Source organism: Moschus berezovskii, chromosome 8 (assembly GCF_049115385.1).
Source record: "Moschus berezovskii isolate FMDL1 chromosome 8, NW_MosBer_1.0, whole genome shotgun sequence".
Classification (NCBI taxonomy): Eukaryota; Metazoa; Chordata; class Mammalia; order Artiodactyla; family Moschidae; genus Moschus; species Moschus berezovskii.
In genome coordinates, this window is record NC_142467.1 from 95,823,083 (window position 1) to 95,841,542 (window position 18,460).

Here is an 18,460-nt window from a genome sequence, read left to right on the forward strand (position 1 = left end):
ATTTTGAGTTTATTTTGGTGTATGGTGTTAGGAAGTAAGTGGGGTATTAAAATCTCCCACTATTATTGCATTGTTGTTAATTTCCCCTTTCATACTTGTTAGTAATTGTCTTACACATTGCAGTGCTCCTATGTTGGGTGCATAAATATTTATAATTGTTATATCTTCTTCTCGGATTGATCCTTTGATCATTATGTAGTTTCCTTCTTTGTCTCTTTCACAGCCTTTGTTTTAAAGTCTATTTTATCTGATATGAGTATCGCTACTCCTGCTTTCTTTTGGTCTCTATTTGCATGGAATATCTTTTTCCAGCCCTTCACTTTCAGTCTGTATGTGTCCCTCATTTTGAGGTGGGTCTCTTGTAGACAACATATATGGGGTTCTTGTTTTTGTATCCATTCAGCCAGCCTTTGTCTTTTGGTTGGGGCATTCAACCTATTTACATTTAAGATAATTATTGATAAGTATGATCCTGTTGCCATTTTCTTTATTGCTTTGGGTTCGAGTTTATACACCCTTTCTGTGTTTCCTGTCTAGAGAAGATCCTTTAGCATTTGTTGGAGAGCTGGTTTGGTGAGGCTGAATTCTCTCAGCTTTTGCTTGTCTGTAAAGCTTTTGACTTCTCCTTTATATTTGAATGAGATCCTTGCTGGGTAGAGTAATCTGGGCTGTAGGTTATTTTTTTTTTCATCACTTTAAGTATGTCTTGCCATTCCCTCCTGGCCTGAAGAGTTTCTGTTGAAAGATCAGCTGTTATCCTTATGGGAATCCCCTTGTGTGTTATTTGCTGCTTTTCCCTTGCTGCTTTTAATATTTGTTCTTTGTGTTTGATCTTTGTTAATTTGATTAATATGTGTCTTGGAGTATTTCGCCTTGGGTTTATCCTGTTGGGGACTCTCTGGGTTTCTTGGACTTGGGTGATTATTTCTTTCCCCATTTTAGGGAAGTTTTCAACTATTATCTCCTCAAGTATTCTCTCATGGTCTTTCTTTTTGTCTTCTTCTTCTGGGACTCCTATGATTCGAATGTTGGAGCGTTTAACATTGTCCCAGAGGTCTCTAATATTGTCCTCATTTCTTTTAATTCTTTTTTCTTTTTTCCTCTGTTTCATTTATTTCTACAATTCTATCTTCTAACTCGCTTATCCTGTCTTCTGCCTCTGTTATTCTACTGTTTGTTCCCTCCAGAGTGTTTCTGATCTCATCTATTGCATTATTCATTGTATATTGACTCTTTTTTATTTCCTCTAAGTCCTTATTAAACCTTTCTTCCATCTTCTCAATCCTTTTCTCCAGGTTATTTATCTGTAACTCCATTTTGCTTTCAAGATTTTGAATCATTTTCGCCATCAAAATTCTAAATTCTTTATCAGGTAGATTCCCTATATCTTCCTCTTTTGTTTGTGTTGGTGGGCATTTATCTTGTTCCTTTACTTGCTGGGTATTTCTCTGCCTCTTCGTCTTGCTTATATTGCTTTGCTTGGGGTGGCCTTTCCCTCTTCTGGCCATTTGTGGAGTTCTCTTTATTATGTAGTTTCCTCGCTGTGTGTGGGGTTGGACGGTGACTTGTCAAGGTTCCCTGGTTAGGGAAGCTTGTGTCGGTGTTCTGGTGGGTGGAGCTGGATTTCTTCTCTCTGGGGTGCAATGTAGTGTCCAGTGATGAGTTATGAGAAGTCAGTGGGTTTGGAGTGACTTTGGGCAGCCTGTATATTGAAACTCAGGGCTATTTTCCTGTGTTGCTGGAGAATTTGCGTGGTATGTCTTGCTCTGGAACTTGTTGACCCTTGGGTGGTGCTTGGTTTTAGTGTAGGTATGGAAGTGTTTGATGAGTTCCTATCGATTAATGTTCCCTGAAGTCAGGAGTTCTCTGGTGTTCTCAGGATTCGGGCTTAAGCCTCTTGCCTCTGGTTTTTGGTCTTAATCTTGGAGTAGTTTCTAGACTTCTCTATCTGTCATTTCCAAGGTGGTTCCCTCTGTTTTAGCTTCTGTTTGCTGGTCTCGTCAGTGTGTAATTTCCGCCCTGACACTAGGGTGCAGGTGGACACTTTTTAAGGCTCAGTTGTTCAGTCCTGTTCTGGGAAGGGAGGAACGCTGCAGACAAATATCTCTGGTGTCTGTGGGGAGTGCTCGCAGGGTCACGGCCACACTGGGTTTGCCCCCGCTCACAGCGCGTGTGCTGTCCCAGTCTACACTGCACAGGCTCTAGGTTGCTCTGCCGGGAACTGTCTGAGGCCGGCGCTGGGTTGTATGCACTTCCCAGGTCTGAGCGTCTCAAGTTCAGTTTCTCGGGTACTCCACAAAGGCGCAGACTTGGCTGGGTCTGCGTTTTGTGTCTTCCCCGGTCCGAGCAGCTCAGGTGACCAGGTGTTTAGTGAGTGCGGTCGCTGCGACTTATCGCCTCCCCAGTCCCTGCCACTCGGTTTTCTGGGTATACAACCGGTGCACCTTCTCAGGCGGATATCGACTGGCCTGAGCCCAAGAAGTCTTGATTAGCAACCTTAATTCACTCTTCATCCTTTTCCTGCCACAGATAAGAATGAATGCCTGAACACCACAGTGTGCCCACTGACAGCCACATGTAACAACACCCTGGGAAGCTACTTATGTGTCTGCAATCCTGGGTTTGAGACACCTGATGGGAGAACTCAATTTACTGGCTCCAGAGGAACTTGCATAGGTAAGCAGATTCTCTGACGCCTTCCGGTGAAAATTTCCTTAGAGAAAGAGTTGAGCAAAACAAACAATACATCAGTACAGATCTTACTTCAATATGCTAATAACCTTTCATTTCCTCAGTATCTAAACACTGTCCTTTAATATAGCTGTTTATGTGTGCATAACATGTATGCATGTGTGCTCAATCGCTTCAGTTGTGTTCAGTTCTTTGTGATCCCATGGACTGTAGCCCGCCAGGCTGCTCTGCCCATGGGATTCTGCAGGCAAGAATACTGGAGTGGGTTGCCATTTCCTTCTCCAAGGGATATTCCCGACCCAGAGATCAACCACTGGTCTCCCACAATGCAGGCAGATTCATTACAGTCTGAGCCACCAGGGAAGCCCAAATATATATTAAACTATTTTTTTAATTAAAAAGTTTTATTGAAGTATTTATTGTTGTTGTTCAGTTGCTTAGTTGTATCCAACTCTTTGCAACTCCATGGACTGCAGCACGCCAGGCTTCCCTGTCTTTAACTATCTCCCAGGGTTTGTTCAGATTTGTGTCCATTGAGTCAGTGATGCTATCTAACCATCTCATCTAACTGATTATTCTACTCTTTAATTTTCCTTGCTGGTAGTTACCCTTCATTAACATGGTATTAGGGCTTCCCTGGTGACTCAGACAGTAAAGAATCTACCTTCCTGTCATCCTCATGGATGGGCTCAAACATCAGGAAAAAAAAATGTCTTGTATACTCCAATAAAAATTAATTTTAAAAATGGAAAGTAAATACGAGTAATCCTGTTTACTGCTCTGACACTGGCTGACCATCTCGGTTGGGTTGGCACTTAGTGGTTTTCTAGAGGCAAAACTTTCAACTGTATATTGAGACAGCCTTGAGCAAACCAAAGTGCGTGCCTTGAAATGCACAGACTGTGACCTGTGTGTGGTGGACATGCCACGCTTGTGAAGTAAACTCATGGAGCCCTGAGTGACCCCACGGAGCCCTGTCACTGACTGATTCACTCTTCATCCTTTTCCTGCCACAGATAAGAATGAATGCCTGAACCCTGCACTGTGTTCACCGACAGCCAGGTGTAAGAACACCCGGGGGAGCTACTTATGTGTCTGCAATCCTGGGTTTGAGACACCTGATGGGAGAACTCAATTTACTGAGCCCGGAGGAACTTGCATAAGTAAGCAGATTCTCTGACGCCTTCAGGTGAAAATTTTCTGAGAGAAAGAGTTGAGGTAAACAAGTGAAGGAAAACAATGCATCAGTATGGATCTGATGCTAATAACCTCAGCATCTAAACACTGTCCTTTGATGCAGCTGTTTATGTGTGCTTATGTGTGCTTAACATGTATGTGTTCACACATGTTTATGAGTGCTCAGTCACTTCAATCATGTTCTATTCTTTGCGACCCCATGGACTGTGGCCCACCAGGCTCCTCTGTCCATGGGGTTTTCCAGGCAAGAATACTGGAGTGGATTGGTATGGCCTCCTCTAGGGGATCTTCCGGATCCAGGGCTCAAATCCAGGTCTCCTGCGTCTCCTGCTTTGGCAGGCAATTCTTTACTACTGAGCAGAGATATGTTCCAAATGTGCAGCTCCTGTTAAGGTAACACAAAAGACTCCCCCTAGTGGTTGCCAATTTATTCGTATTTTAATTTGTCTTTCTGACTTCTACTGAAACATTGAAACGGGGCAACTCAATTAAAAAATGAAAAGACAAATTATTTTATAAAAAGAATAGAGACATAACTAAAGCACTTTGCTGTACTCCTGAAACTAATACAACATTGTTAATCATCTATACTCCGATATAAAATAAAAAGTTAAAAAAAAATGAGATGATAACCCACATAATAGGAGAAAATATTTACAAATGATAAAATGGATTAGAGATTAGTATCCCTAATCAGCAAAAGACTTGAATAGACATTTTTTCAAAGAAGAAATACAGATGGCCACCAGGCACATGAAAAGATGTTTAACATTGCTGAACATCAGAGCACTGCAAATCAAAACCACAATGAAGTAACACCTCACACCTGTCAGAATGGCTGTCATCAGAAAGTCTACAAATAAATGTTGGAGAGGATGTGGAGTAAAGGAAACCCTTGGACGTTGTCGGCGGTATTTGTGTAGTCACTATGGAAAACAAGGGATTCCCTCGTGGCTCAGAGGGTAAAGAGTCTGCCTGCAATGTGGGAGACCTGAGTTTGATCCCTGCATCGGGCATATCCCCTGGAGAAGAAAATGTCAGCCCACTCCAGTATTCTTGCCTGGAAAATCCCATGGACGGAGGAGAAGCCTGGCAGGCTACAGTCCACAGGGTTGCAAAGAGGCGGACATGACTGAGTGACTTCACTTTCACTTTATGGAAAGCAATATGGAGTTTCCTCAAAATACTAAACATAGAACTGTGATATGATCCAGCAATTCCACTCCTGGGTATATATCTGAAGAAAACAAAAACATTAATTTGAAAAGATACATTCATCCCTATGTTCATAGCAGTAGTGTTTATAATAGCCAAAATACAGAAGCAATCTGTGTCCATAAACAGATAAGTGGACAAAGAAGATGTGAGATACAGAGACAGACAGATAGAGATATACACAGAATGGAACACTGCTCAGCCATAAAACAATGAAATTCTGACATTTGCACAGTATGGACTAGAGAGTATTATGCTTAGGGAAATAAGTCAGACAAAGACAAATACTGTGTGATATTACTTACATGTGGGCTCTAAGAAATAGAACAAATAGCTATATAACAAAACAGAAACAGACAGCAAACTAGTGGCTACCATTGGGGAGAAGAAGGGGGAGGGGCAAGGTAGGGGTATAGAATTAAGAGGTACGAAAAAGTAAGTATAAAATAAATAAGCAACAATGATATATAGCAGACGGCAATATACCCATTACTTTGTGATCATTTTAAATGGGGTATAATCTATATAAAAATATTGAATCACTATGTTATATACCTGAAACTAATACAGTATTATGAATAAACTATACTTCAATTTTGGGCTTCCCTCAGATTGTTGTTACTCAAACAATCTGTCTGCAATGCAGGAGACCCAGGTTTGATCCCTGGGGAAGATACCTTGCAGAAGGGAATGGCAAACCAGTATTCTTGCCTGGAGAATTCTATGGGCAGAGGAGTCTGGTGGGCTACAGTCCATGGGGGCACAAAGACTCAGATATGAATGAGTGACTAACACACACACAAACACACACATATACACACAAACACTTCAATTGGCTAGCAGACATGACAACCAGCAGGCATGATGAGGAGCAGAAATCCCATAATCCCTTTTGTAAAGAAAGCTGGAAGGAAGTTGGAAAAAGGAAAAGTTGGGAGGGAAATTTTCCCAATTTCAGACTGGGAAGAAACTTTTCTGTTTTTCTTTTTTTGTTTTTTAATTCTCATTCTATTTCTAGGAATCAACCCTAGGTCCCCTATCCCAACCCAAGTTACATTTTCGGAAGACTATAAACAACAGGTATGTTTCCATCTTTGTAAATCTGCGTTTGGTGCCCACCACCAGTATGTGGAAATAAACAGTAATTACAAATAAAATACTCTCTAGAGGGAATATGCCTAAATATAAAATATAAAACAAGGGTTCAAATCAACCCCCCACACACACCTTCCAGCGCACATACACTTAATGGTCTCTGAGGATAAAAAGGTGTTTCTTGATATTAATATTTTCACATCCTCTTCTATTTCTTCCGTATTTTGTTTTATCGATTGCTTTCTTTCTGAGCAACAATGTATTGTTTGGAGAATATATGGCAGCCATGAAGTGTTCTCAGTCAATACTAGTTCTGTACAGAATTAATTATAAAAAAGAAGCCATCTGGGACTTCCCTAGTGGTCCAGTGGTTAAGACTCCATGCTTCCAATCCCTGGTCACAGAACTAAGATTTCACATGCTAAATGGCACGGCCAAATTATTTTTTTTAAAAAGCAGTAAACACCCACACCCCCTCAATTTAACCATCATTATGGCTGATATAATTTCACTGTTGCAAGTGCTGTGTGTTATTGCAAAGAAATCTTTCAAAAGTGACTTACAAAACAAATGTATGTTACATTGAGACAATATGGAAATCAATATTACACCCGTAAGATAAATTTTTAAAATTCAGTCCTTTGTTTCATTAAAAATTATTTGCAGTTTTATCTAAATTGTCCAGTGTCATATAGAACTTATAGGACTTTAAAAACCTGCCTTCTAGACCATTTAGGTTAAAGTGCACTTTTGGAAAACAGACTCTCTCTAGTCACAGTCAAGAATAAAGGTAAATGGAATGTTACTTAGCTATAAAAAAGAACACATTTGAGTCAATTCAATGAGGCGGATGAAACTGGGGCCTATTATACAGAGTGAAGTAAGTCAGAAAGAGAAACACCAATACAGTATACTAACACATATATATGGAATTTAGAAAGATGGTAATGACGACCCTATATGCAAGACAGCAAAAGAGACACAGATGTAAAGAACAGACTTTTGGACTATGTGGGAGAAGGTGAGGGTGAGATGATTTGAGAGAATTGCATTGAAACATGTATATTGCCATATGTAAAACAGATGAACGATGCAAGTTCAATGGATGAAGCAGGGCACTCAAAGCCAGTGCTCTGGGACAACACAGAAGGATGGGGTGGGGAGGGAAGAGGGAGGGAGGATTCAGGATTGGGGGACACATGTATACCCATGGCTGACTCATGTTGATGTATGGCAAAAACCCCACAATATTGTATACTCCAATTAAAATAAATTAATTAATTTTTTAAAAAAGAAATTACACATACACAAGCCAGAAAAAAACAGTAGAGTAGGAGGAGAATAAATAAAGCTGGGAAAAAAAGAATAAAGGTAAATATGCTATGAAGGTTGTTTTTATTAAAATGGAGAGTGGAAAGACATGTCTTCATCATTATCTGTTATACACAAAGGTTTTATAGAAATAAAGATTTTATATAAAATATATAAAAATATAAATAAATTGTAATATTTTGACTATTATGAATGGCATTTGATTGCTTTACTTCCATCCCCCAAAGTTTATATATTTGAATTGCCCCTCCTCCAATTTTAATTTTCTCAGTGGGGGAAAAAGATTAACTTAATAGTTGGGAATATTTAGGCATTTTTGACAGGTAAGCTCTCCAGAAATTATTTTTGAGAATAATGAGGTGGGTATTGAACTGATTCACTCTTTTCAAATGGATACCCACTAGTCCCAAAACAATGTATTGAACTTTATTTACATTGTGTGTGTGTTAAACTCCAAGAAGTGTGTTTAATTTTGCAGTCTTGTATTCACAGATATGTCAGAGTATTTTTCTCCCAGGACCAACTATTTTAATAAAGCTTCCGAGAACTTGAGAACAATATCTGGATGCTTCTAAATGAATGAAAGCTATTTATATGTTTCTATTCTTTCCTTTAGGACACCACCAAGAACCCAAATAACATAAGGATTAGCTCTGTTACCATGGTGACAAAAGGAGTGCCAGAAGATGACAACGTCACACTTGTGTTACAGGTTTGAAATCATTCCCAGTTTCTGTGAATGTTTTCTCACATTAGATAATTCTCCATCTTTTTCTTTCTCCAATATGCCTGAAGGAATTAATTATAAGTTAGATTTTTCCTTTCTGGGTCTCCACATCACAGGAGAAATCCAAACCGCACGTGTAGATTTTTAACCTTATTTCTATTGGACACAGAGGTCTCTCCCTTCCTACTTTTCTGAAAATAAACATTTTCCCATATTGGATGACAATTGACTGTTTCTTCAGGGGTATACTAAAAAGCTGTAAGATCATATGGCAGTTCTATTTCCAGTTTTTTGAGGAATCTCCACACTATTCTCCATAGTGGCTGTACTAGTTTGCATTCCCACCGACAGTGTAAGAGGGTTCCCTTTTCTCCACACCCTCTCCAGCGTTTATTGCATGTAGACTTTTGCCATATGATCCAGCAATCGCACTCCTGGGCATACACACCGAGGAAACCAGAATTGAAAGAGACACATGTACTCCAATGTTCATTGCAGCACTGTTTATAATAGCCAGGACATGGAAGCAACCTAGATGTCCATCTGCAGATGAATGGATAAGAAAGCTTTGGTACATATTCACAATGGAGTATTTTTCAGCCATCAAAAAGAATGCATTTGAATCAGTTCTAATGAGTTGGATGAAGTTGGAGCCTATTATACAGAGTGAGAAGGAAATGGCAACCCACTCAAGTGTTCTTGCCTGGGGAATCCCAGGGACGGGGGAGCCTGGTGGGCTTCCGTCTATGGGGTCACACGGAGTCGGACACGACTGAAGTGACTTAGCAGTAGCATACAGAGTGAAGTAAGCCAGAAAGAAAAACATCAATACAGTATACTAATGCATATATATGGAATTTAGAAAGATGGTAACCTTAAACCTGTATATGAGACTGCAAAAGAGACATAGGTGTATAGAACAGTCTTTGGAACTCTGTGGGAGAGGGTGAAGGTGGGATGATTTGGGAGAACGGCGTTGTAGCATGTATATTATCATATGTGAAATGAATCACCAGTCCAGGTTCGACGCATGATACAGGATGCTTGGGTCTGGTGCACGGGGATGACCTGGAGGGAGGATATGGGGAAGAGGGAGGTGGGAGGGGGGTTCAAGAAAAGGAACACATGTACACCCGGGGCGGATTCGTGTCAATGTATGGCAAAACCAGCCAATATATTAATGTAAGGTAATTTGCCTCCAATAAAATAAAAAATAAAAAGCTGTAAGAGAAAGTACAAAGGCAGGAGAATTTAGCAGAAAAGCAAAGGTGAAACCAGGTAGCATGCGTGTGTTCTCAGTCGCTCAGTGGTGTCTGACTCTTGGCAACCCCACGGACTGTAACCCACCAGGCTCCTCTGTCCATGGGATTTTCCAGGCAGGAATACAGGAGTGGGTTGCCATTTCCTCCTCCAGGGGATCTTCTCCACCCAGGAAACCAGGTAGAAGTTGATGCAAAATCTAGGACCAGTGAATTAAAAATATTCGATTACTTCACAATGGAATGAAGTGACAGTGTAAGGTCTGAGTTTCTTCCTGCTTTGTTTAAACATTCACGCCTTTTCCCTACACTGTTCCCTTCTTCTGCTATTGAGCAATGGAAATATTCCCAGAGAAATCTCATAGTTACAGAAGCTTTCAAGAAATATCTGGAAAATAGAAACTGTAATCTTAGTTTCCTTTTATGATTTCCTCCTAGACAATAGTCATTTTCACATCCACTACTTTTTTGTTTATTCATTTTCATTCTTTTTAGAAAAATTTTTATTGGTGTATCACACTCTATTTTTTGTTTCTTCCTAAGTATTTTATTCTTGTTTAAAAATTTTATTGGAGTATAGTTAATTGACAATGTTGTTAGTTTCAGGTATACAGCAAAGACATTCAGTTATATATATATATTCATTCTTTTACAGCTTCTTTTCTCATATGGGTATTGTAGAATGTTGAGTATAGGTCCCTGTGCTATACAGTAGACCATGTTTTTTACCCTGTATATATTAATCCCAGTTTCCTAATTTGTCCCTCCCTGCATCCTATGTTTCCCCTTTGGTAATCATTAGTTTGTTTTAGAAATCTGTCAGTCTGTTTCTATTTTATAAATGCACTCATAATGTTTAAATTTATTTGTTCCCATATGGTTTATCACAGGATAGTGAATGTATTTCCCTGTGCTATACAGCAGGACCTTGTTTTTTATCCATCCTATGTATTATAGTTTGCACCTGCTAATCCCAAACTCCCAGTCTATCCCTCTCCCAACCCTCTCCCTCTTAGCAACCACAAATCTGTTCTCTACGTCTTCACACTCACTATTTGTATGGCAGGAAACAGACGATTTTTTTGGCAACTTCAGCAACATCACCACCAAGCCATCTCAGGAACACAAGGAAGAAACTGCCCGTTTGGTGACACGGTATCTTCATAGAGTGCAGTTGGCAGCCTATAAAGCTGCCCTCAGTCGACCCACAGGAGGAACGCTGAGGAGAGAGTCACAATTTATGGGTAAGCTGCAGTCGTAGATACTCAGGCAGACTCTCAAACTTAGTCGGGTTCAGGAAATGCTGGTTGAGCTACAATTTCATTGGCAGAAAACAGCCTTCTCTTTCTTTACACTGGCCAAATCTGTGTATGTACTTGACATGAAATATCTTATTTCTCTTCAGAACCCTAAGTTTGCATTGGATGAGGCTTGAAAGTTCATTTGACTGGAGCAACCATTCATCTTTCAAGTCTAACCTATTTTTAAAGTGAATCTTTTGTGGCTGTGTGTACTGACACTTTTAATCCGAGTCACCCTAGGGTTCTTGTGTATAAATCTTTATCAAGGATACACTGAAGGATAAAGCAGTCTTTACTCTTAGAATTAACAAGGCTTCCATGGGCATAAAGAGCACCTAGTAAATTGTCTTGATACCTAGAAGGATTTGTGCTGTGTATTTAGCCACTCAGTCATATCAGACTCTTTGTGACTCTATGGACTATAGCCTGCCAGGCTCCTCAGTCCATGAAATTCCCCAGGCAAGAATACTGGAGTGGGGTGCCATTTCCTCCTCCAGAGGATCTTCCTGACTCATTGAACCCAAATTTCCTGTGTCTCCTGCATTGCAGGTGAATTCTTTACCCAATGAGCCATCAGAGAAGCACCCTAGAAGTATTTGCTAATTGTCAAACAAATGAATGAATATATGAACAGAAAAGCCATGGTGCTGTCATCAATTAGAGGATAAAATTCCACTTTAAAAAATTATTTTGTTGAAATATAGTTGTCCCCCTCATAACCTCTAAGTTTTCAGGCTCTTTTTTCCTGCTAACATCATGTGTAAGCAATGATATCTCACTACAGTTTTATCTGAATATCACTGATTACTAGTGGATTGCTGCTACTACTGCTGCTGCTAAGTCACTTCAGTCGTGTCCGACTCTGTGTGACCCCATAGACGGAAGCCCACTAGGCTCCCCCATCCCTGGGATTCTCCAGGCAAGAACACTGGAGTGGGTTGCCATTTCCTTCTCCAATGTGTGAAAGTGAAGTCGCTCAGTCATGTCTGACCCTTAGCGACCCCATGGACTGCAGCCTACCAGGCTCCTCCATCCATGGGATTTTCTAGGCAATAGTACTGGAGTGGCTTGCCATTGCCTTCTCCGACTAGTGGATTAGATGTCTCTATTTTATGCTGGTCATTAGGTTTCATTTTTGTGATTATTCTGATCAGTATTTTTTGTCCATTTTCCCTTATCCTTTTGCTCTTTGTCCGTTGTGTTTTTGGTTTTTATCTTATTGATATTTAGGAGCTCTTTACATATGATGCACCTCATTTATGTTTCTAAATATCTTCTGCCAATCTGTGGTTTGTTGAAAGGATGTTTGAGTGGAGATGTTTTCACTTTTGATGTAATCAAATTTTTCTGTCTTAGAGAGGAGGTGAGGGACACAGCAAATGTCAGGGAAGCAGTTTGTGATGCTAATTAGAGTGAATAGAGTAGGCTTGGAGAGAAGGCAAGATTTGTAAGAAGACTTGAAGAAGAAAAAGTGAGCTGCGTGCATATCTGGGGGAGAATGATCCTGGGCAGAGGGCCTGAGGTGAGCATTCCTGGTGTGTTGGAGATACTTGCAGAGTGGCTGAAGGTGACTTGACCTTCAGGTCAAGGAACTGATGCAAGGCAAGATCAAGCAGGGTCTTTCTGGGAATTGTAAGAACACTGACTTTTATTCAGGGAGACCCTATCTGATTCACATTTTGAAAGGATCCCACTGGCTTCTCTGGGGGAACAATGCATTGAATGCAGTTAGATGATTGGGATGAGCCAGGAGAGATCTACTGGTGGGCCAGATGAAGTCAGTGCCCCAAATCAGATTCATACCAAGGTTGGTGTCTTTTCAGCAAAAGGTCTGGATTTGCTACCAGAGTGCATATGGAGTTTGAGAGAGAGTTTGGTGCTGAAGTTGATTAATATGAAGATGATGAAAATATTTAGCTTATTCAAAAGAAAAGGGACAGAAGAGTGAGTATGGAGAGAAGAAGGGAAGAAAGAAGATGTCTTATGATTCTTTTTTAATTAATTTTTTTTTTTGGAGTATGGTTGCCTTACAGTGTTGTGTTAGTTTCAACTATACAGCAAGGTGAATCAGCTACATATCCTCTTTTTTTTTTTCTATTTCTTTCCCATTTAGGTCACCACAGAGCACTGAGTAGAGAACCCTGTAGATTCTAGAAAGTAGATTCTCATTAGTGATGTATTTTATTTGGTGTTAGTTTTTAGTTGCAAATTCGCATCCAACCCTTTGAGACCCCCATGGACTGTAGCCTGCTAGGTTCCTCTGTCCATGGGATTTCCCAGGCAGGAATACTAGAGTGGGTTGCCATTTCCTCACCAAGGGATCTTCCTGACCCAGGGACAGAACCCGCATCTCTGGCACCTCCTGCATTGGCAGGCAGATTCTTCACCACTGAGCCCCCCGGGAAACCCCTAGTATCAACAGTAAATGACATAGTGTTGTTGTTGTTCAGTCACTCAGTCGTGTCTGACTCTCTGCGACCCCATGGACTGCAGCAGCCAGGCTTCCCTGTCCTTCACTGTCTCCTGAAGCTTACTCAAACTCGTGTCCATTGAGTCGGTGATGCCATCCAACCATCTCATCCTCTGTCGTCCCCTTCTCCTCCTGCCCTCAATCTTTCCCAGTATCAGGGCCTTTTCTAATGAGTCGGTTCTTTGCATCAGGTGGCCAAAGGATTGGAGCTTCAGCTTCTTCAGCATCAGTTCTTCCAAGGAATATTCAGGACTGATTTCCTTTAGGATTGACTGATTTGATCTCCTTACAGTCCAAGGGACTCTCAAGAGTCTTCTCCAACACCACAGTTCAAGAGCATCAGTTCTTCAGCGCTCAAGTCTTCTTTATGGTCCAGCTCTCACATCCATACATGACTACTGGAAAAACCATAGCTTTGACTAGACAGACCTTTGTTGGCAAAGTAATGTCTCTGCTTAATACGCTGTTTAGCTTTGTCATAGCTTTTCTTCCAAGGAGCAAGCATCTTTTCATTTCATGACAGCAGTCACTGTTCACAATGATTTTGAAGTCCAAGAAAGTAAAGTCCATCACTGTTTCCATTGTTTCCCCATCTATTTGCATGAAGTGATGGGACCAGATGCCAGGATCTTAGTTTTTTGAATGTTGAGTTTTAAGCCAATTTTTTCACTCTCCTCTTTCACCTTCTTCAAGAGGTTCTTTAGTTCCTCTTTGCTTTCTGCTGTAAGAGTGGTGCCATCTGCATAAGTAAGTGAGTTCATCTGCATAAGTAAGTGAGTTCAGTCACTCCTTCATGTCCAACTCTGCTACTCCATGTGCTGCAGCTTGCCAGGTTTCCCTGCGTATCTGAGGTTATTTACATATTGAATTTCTTCCCTCCAATAAGAGACTGGGTACCCAAATAAAGTCAACAGCTTCTATGTGTCCACTCCAACTCCATCACCCAAACTCCAGTTTTCATCTGAAGCTCCTACAGTTGTCATTTTTTTAATTTAATTTTTATTTATTTTCTGCCACACCATGCAACATGTGGGATCTTGGTTCCCTGACCAGGGATCAAACCCATGCCCCTTGCATTGGGAGCATGGATTCCTAACCATTGGGCACCAGGGAAGTCCTTGTCACTTTTTAAAATGAGATGGACAAGGAAATTATATTTTAAAATAAGTGCTTATAAGGATTTCCAACATTCATGCAGATTTTCTGTTTGTTTTTTTTTTTTTTAGTTATTGAAGCACTGACCATCAAGAATGGTTGCAAAACAGAAAATGAGATAGTTAAATTACAGATTGAAAAGGAGACAATGGACATCGATTGCACTGTTGTCACTGGAGGAGGATCTGGAGGTAATAGAAATTACCTAAATTATCTCAACATCTCAAGAATTGGGGGCAGGGGAAATTTACTCTTATTTTTTATTGAGTTATATTAACAATTAATACACAATATTATACTAATTTCATGCATGCATGCATGCTAAGTCACTTCAGTTGTGTCCAACTTTTTGCCACCCACCAGGCTCCTCTGTCCATGGGGATTCTCAAGGCAAGAGTATTCTTGCCTTGAGTTTTCATGCCCGCCCCCAAGGGATCTTCCCGACCCAGGGATCGAACCCATGTTACCTGTAGCTCCTGCACTGCAGGCGAATTCTTTACTGCTGAGCAGTAATTCTTTACCAGGGAATTCTTTACCAGGGATGCTCAATTTCAGGCATACCACAGGCTGATCTGATGCTTTTATACATTATGAATGATCACTTCACTATACAAAATTGTTACAGTATCCTTGACTATATTCTCTGTCTGTAATTACATCTTTGTGACATATATTTTGCAGCTGAAAGTTGGTACCTCTTAATCCCTGTCACCTGTCTTCTTCCCATGCCCCCTTCATATTCTCTCCTCTCAAAACCACCACTTTGTTTTCTGTGTCCATGAATCTGTTTCTCTTTTGTCTTGTGTTTTAGATTCCACATAGAAGTGAAATCATGTGGGATTTGTCTTTTTCTGTCTGACTTATTTCACTAACATAACATCATACCCTCCAGGTCCATCCATGTTGCTGCAAATGGAAAGACTTCATTCTTTTTATGTTTGCATAATATTCCATTGTGTGTATATATATACCACTTCTTTATCCATTCATCTGTGGGAGGACACTTAGATTGCTTCCATATCTTGACTATTGTAAACTGTGCTGCTAGGGACAGAGGGGATATCTCTACTAGAATCCAGACATAGCCTTAACATCCTTCAAGTGGAAAGATTTTGTAATGTCTCCCATCTATTTTTCAAGGATGTATGGTCTAATAAATTAGGATTCTGAGTCCTACATTCCATATCTGACTCCTAAGAAACTGGCCAGATAAATCCTTAACTGGCAACACATTCCCCAGTCTCCTCCTCAGGTTCATCGGTTCTTTGCTTCCTTTCAGGTGCTGTGGTCTTTATTTCTTACAAGTCTTTCGGGTCCATCTTAGATGGCTCCTTTGTGTCTAAGGAAAACCTAACTCTTGATGAAAAGCTGGATCACTTTCAACTGAATTCCAAGGTGATAAGTGGTACCACAGGATGCAAGAAGAATTGTTCCCTGACCAAACCCGTGAACTTCACGTTTCACCATAAACAGGTGGGCAAAATATCCACCTGTTTGAACACCTAGAAATTTCTACTGATCACACCTATAAACCTAGTAGTGAAAAAGTATGGCTTTTACAGTCAGTTCTTTCTGCCCAGGCTGATTTATCAGAAATTGTTGATGGAGATTTGAAATTCAACCCAGTCCTTGGTTAAGAGTTAGTCCAAAAATTACATGATGGGAATTATTCCTTCAACAGACTAAAAAGTGATTTAAAAAAAAAAAACTGTAGCCTTATTTACTGTTGGGAAATGAACAGATAAACGTGACTCCTTGCAATCCCATGGACCAGAGCCAGCCAGGCTCCTCCATTCATGGAATTTTCCAGGCAAGGATACTGGAGTGGGTTGGCATTTTCTTCTCCAGGGTATTCCTCCCGATCCAGAGATTGAATCAGTGTCTCCTGCACTGGCAGGCAGATTCTTTACCACTGAGCCACCAGGGAAGCCCAAGATATTCACAGTAAGGTCTCTTGAAGTAAAATCATCAAGTCACATACTTTAAGTATGTACAGTTATATGTCAAGCATTTCTCAATAAAGCTGGAAAAAATAAAAGACTCAACTTAAAAAATTAAAAGTCAGATGAGAGCTTCCCTGGTGGCTCCATGGCAAATAATTAACCTGCCAATGCAGGAGACGTGGGTTTGACCCCTGGTCCGGGAAGATCCCATGTGCCTCAGGGCAACTAAGCTTGTGTGTCACGACTACTGAGTCTGTGCTCTAGAGCCCTCAGGCTGCAATGATGAGCTCATGTGTCGCAACTGCTGAAGCCCACGTGCCCTGGAGCCCGTGCTCAGCAACAAGAGAAGCCAGCCATCACAGTGAGAAGCCCGTGCACCACAGCTAGAGAGTAGGCCCTGCTCTCTGAAACTAGAGACAACACTGCCCAGCAACGAAGACCCAGCACAGCCAAAAATAAATAAATAAAATTTGTTTTAAAGTCAGATGAAAGATTTTTTTTTTTAATATTAGGATTTCATTTCTGACCCCAGAATTGAAACTTGAGCCTCTAATTAATTGAAGAAGAATTTGTTCTTTGGTCTTCCAGTTCTAAGTAAAAGATACTTTATATCACAAAGCCTATAGTGAATATGGCATCAGCACTTCAAAATTTGTTAAGAGGGTAGATCTCACAGTCAGTGTTCTTACCACAAAAAACAAACAAACAAAGCAGAAACAAAGGGACACAGGGAACTTCAGGAAGTGTTGGGTTTGTTTTGTTCCTTTGATGGTGGTGATGGTGTCACAGGTGTTTGCATATACCCAAACTCATCACGTTTTACGTAGTGTGTTGTGTGTTCAGTCGTGTCTGTCTCTTATGACCCCAGGGACTGTAGTCCGCCAGGCTCCTCTGTCCATGGGATTCTCCAGGCAAGTATACTGGATTGGGTTGCCATTTTCTACCCCAGGGGATCTTCCCAACCCAGAGATTGAATCCATGTCTCTTGCATCTCCTGCATTAGCAGGTAGATTTTTTACCTTTGTATATCAATTATACCTCAGTAAAGCCATAAAAAAGAAAAACGGTCAGGAGGGGAAACTCATGTACACCTGGGGCGAATTCATGTCAATGTATGGCAAAACCAACCAATATAATATTGTAAAATAAAAAAAAAAAAGAAAGAAAAACTGAATCTCATGATTTTTAAAACACATTAAAAATTGTCCTCACAAGATATTTAATATAATTCCCCATGCTATACATTAGGACCTTGTTTATACATTGTAAATAAATAGTTAGCGTCTACGAATGCCAGACTCCCAGTCCATCCCTCTCCCTCCCCACCCCACAAGTCTGTTCTCTATGTCTACAAGTCTGTTTCTGTGTAAACAAAATTTTGTAATTATTGTAAATGGAAAGTAACATTTAAATTGTATAAAAAATTAAAAAGCAAAAACTTTAATATAACAAATTTTATTGGAGTATAGTTGATTTAGAATTCCTTGTTTGTTTCAAGTATACGATACAGTGGGCTTCCCAGATGACTCAGTGGTAAAGAATCTGCCTGCACCTGCAGGAGACTCGGGTTTCATCCCTGGGTTGGGAAGATTCCCTGGAGAAGGAAAAGGTAACTCCCTCTAGTATTCTTGCCTGGAAAATTCCATGGACAGAGGATCCTGGTTAGACACAACTAAGCATACACGCATTCATTCAATACGGTAATTCAGTATTTTTGCATATTATATTCCATTATGCTGCTGCCAAGTCACTTCAGTCATGTCGGACTCTGTGTGACCCCATAGACGGAAGCCCACCAGGCTCCCCTGTCCCTGGGATTCTCCAGGCAAGAACACTGGAGTGGGTTGCCATTTCCTTCTCCAATGTGTGAAAGTGAAGTCGCTCAGTCGTGTCCGACCCTTAGCGACCCCATGGACTGCAGCCTACCAGGCTCCTCCATCCATGGGATTTTCTAGGCAAGAGTACCAGAGTGGCTTGCCATTGCCTTCTCCGATATTCCATTATAGGTTGTTACAAAATAATGGGGATAGTTTCCTGTGCTATATAGTAAATTGTAGTTGCTTATCTCTTTTATA

General features: G+C 40.6%; 1 protein-coding gene across 1 annotated transcript in view; it reads left to right on the plus strand.

Annotated features, from left to right (window-relative positions):
- The window catches only part of LOC129558853 (adhesion G protein-coupled receptor E3-like), a 46,015-nt gene that overhangs the window by 10,384 nt on the left and 17,171 nt on the right, over positions 1–18,460 (plus strand). The window contains exons 4-10 of the mRNA XM_088838937.1: positions 2,530–2,676; positions 3,708–3,854; positions 6,122–6,183; positions 8,147–8,242; positions 10,583–10,760; positions 14,514–14,633; positions 15,722–15,915. Of these exons, the coding sequence (XP_088695063.1) occupies positions 2,530–2,676; positions 3,708–3,854; positions 6,122–6,183; positions 8,147–8,242; positions 10,583–10,760; positions 14,514–14,633; positions 15,722–15,915 (944 nt within the window). The remainder of the gene's footprint in view (positions 1–2,529; positions 2,677–3,707; positions 3,855–6,121; positions 6,184–8,146; positions 8,243–10,582; positions 10,761–14,513; positions 14,634–15,721; positions 15,916–18,460) is intronic.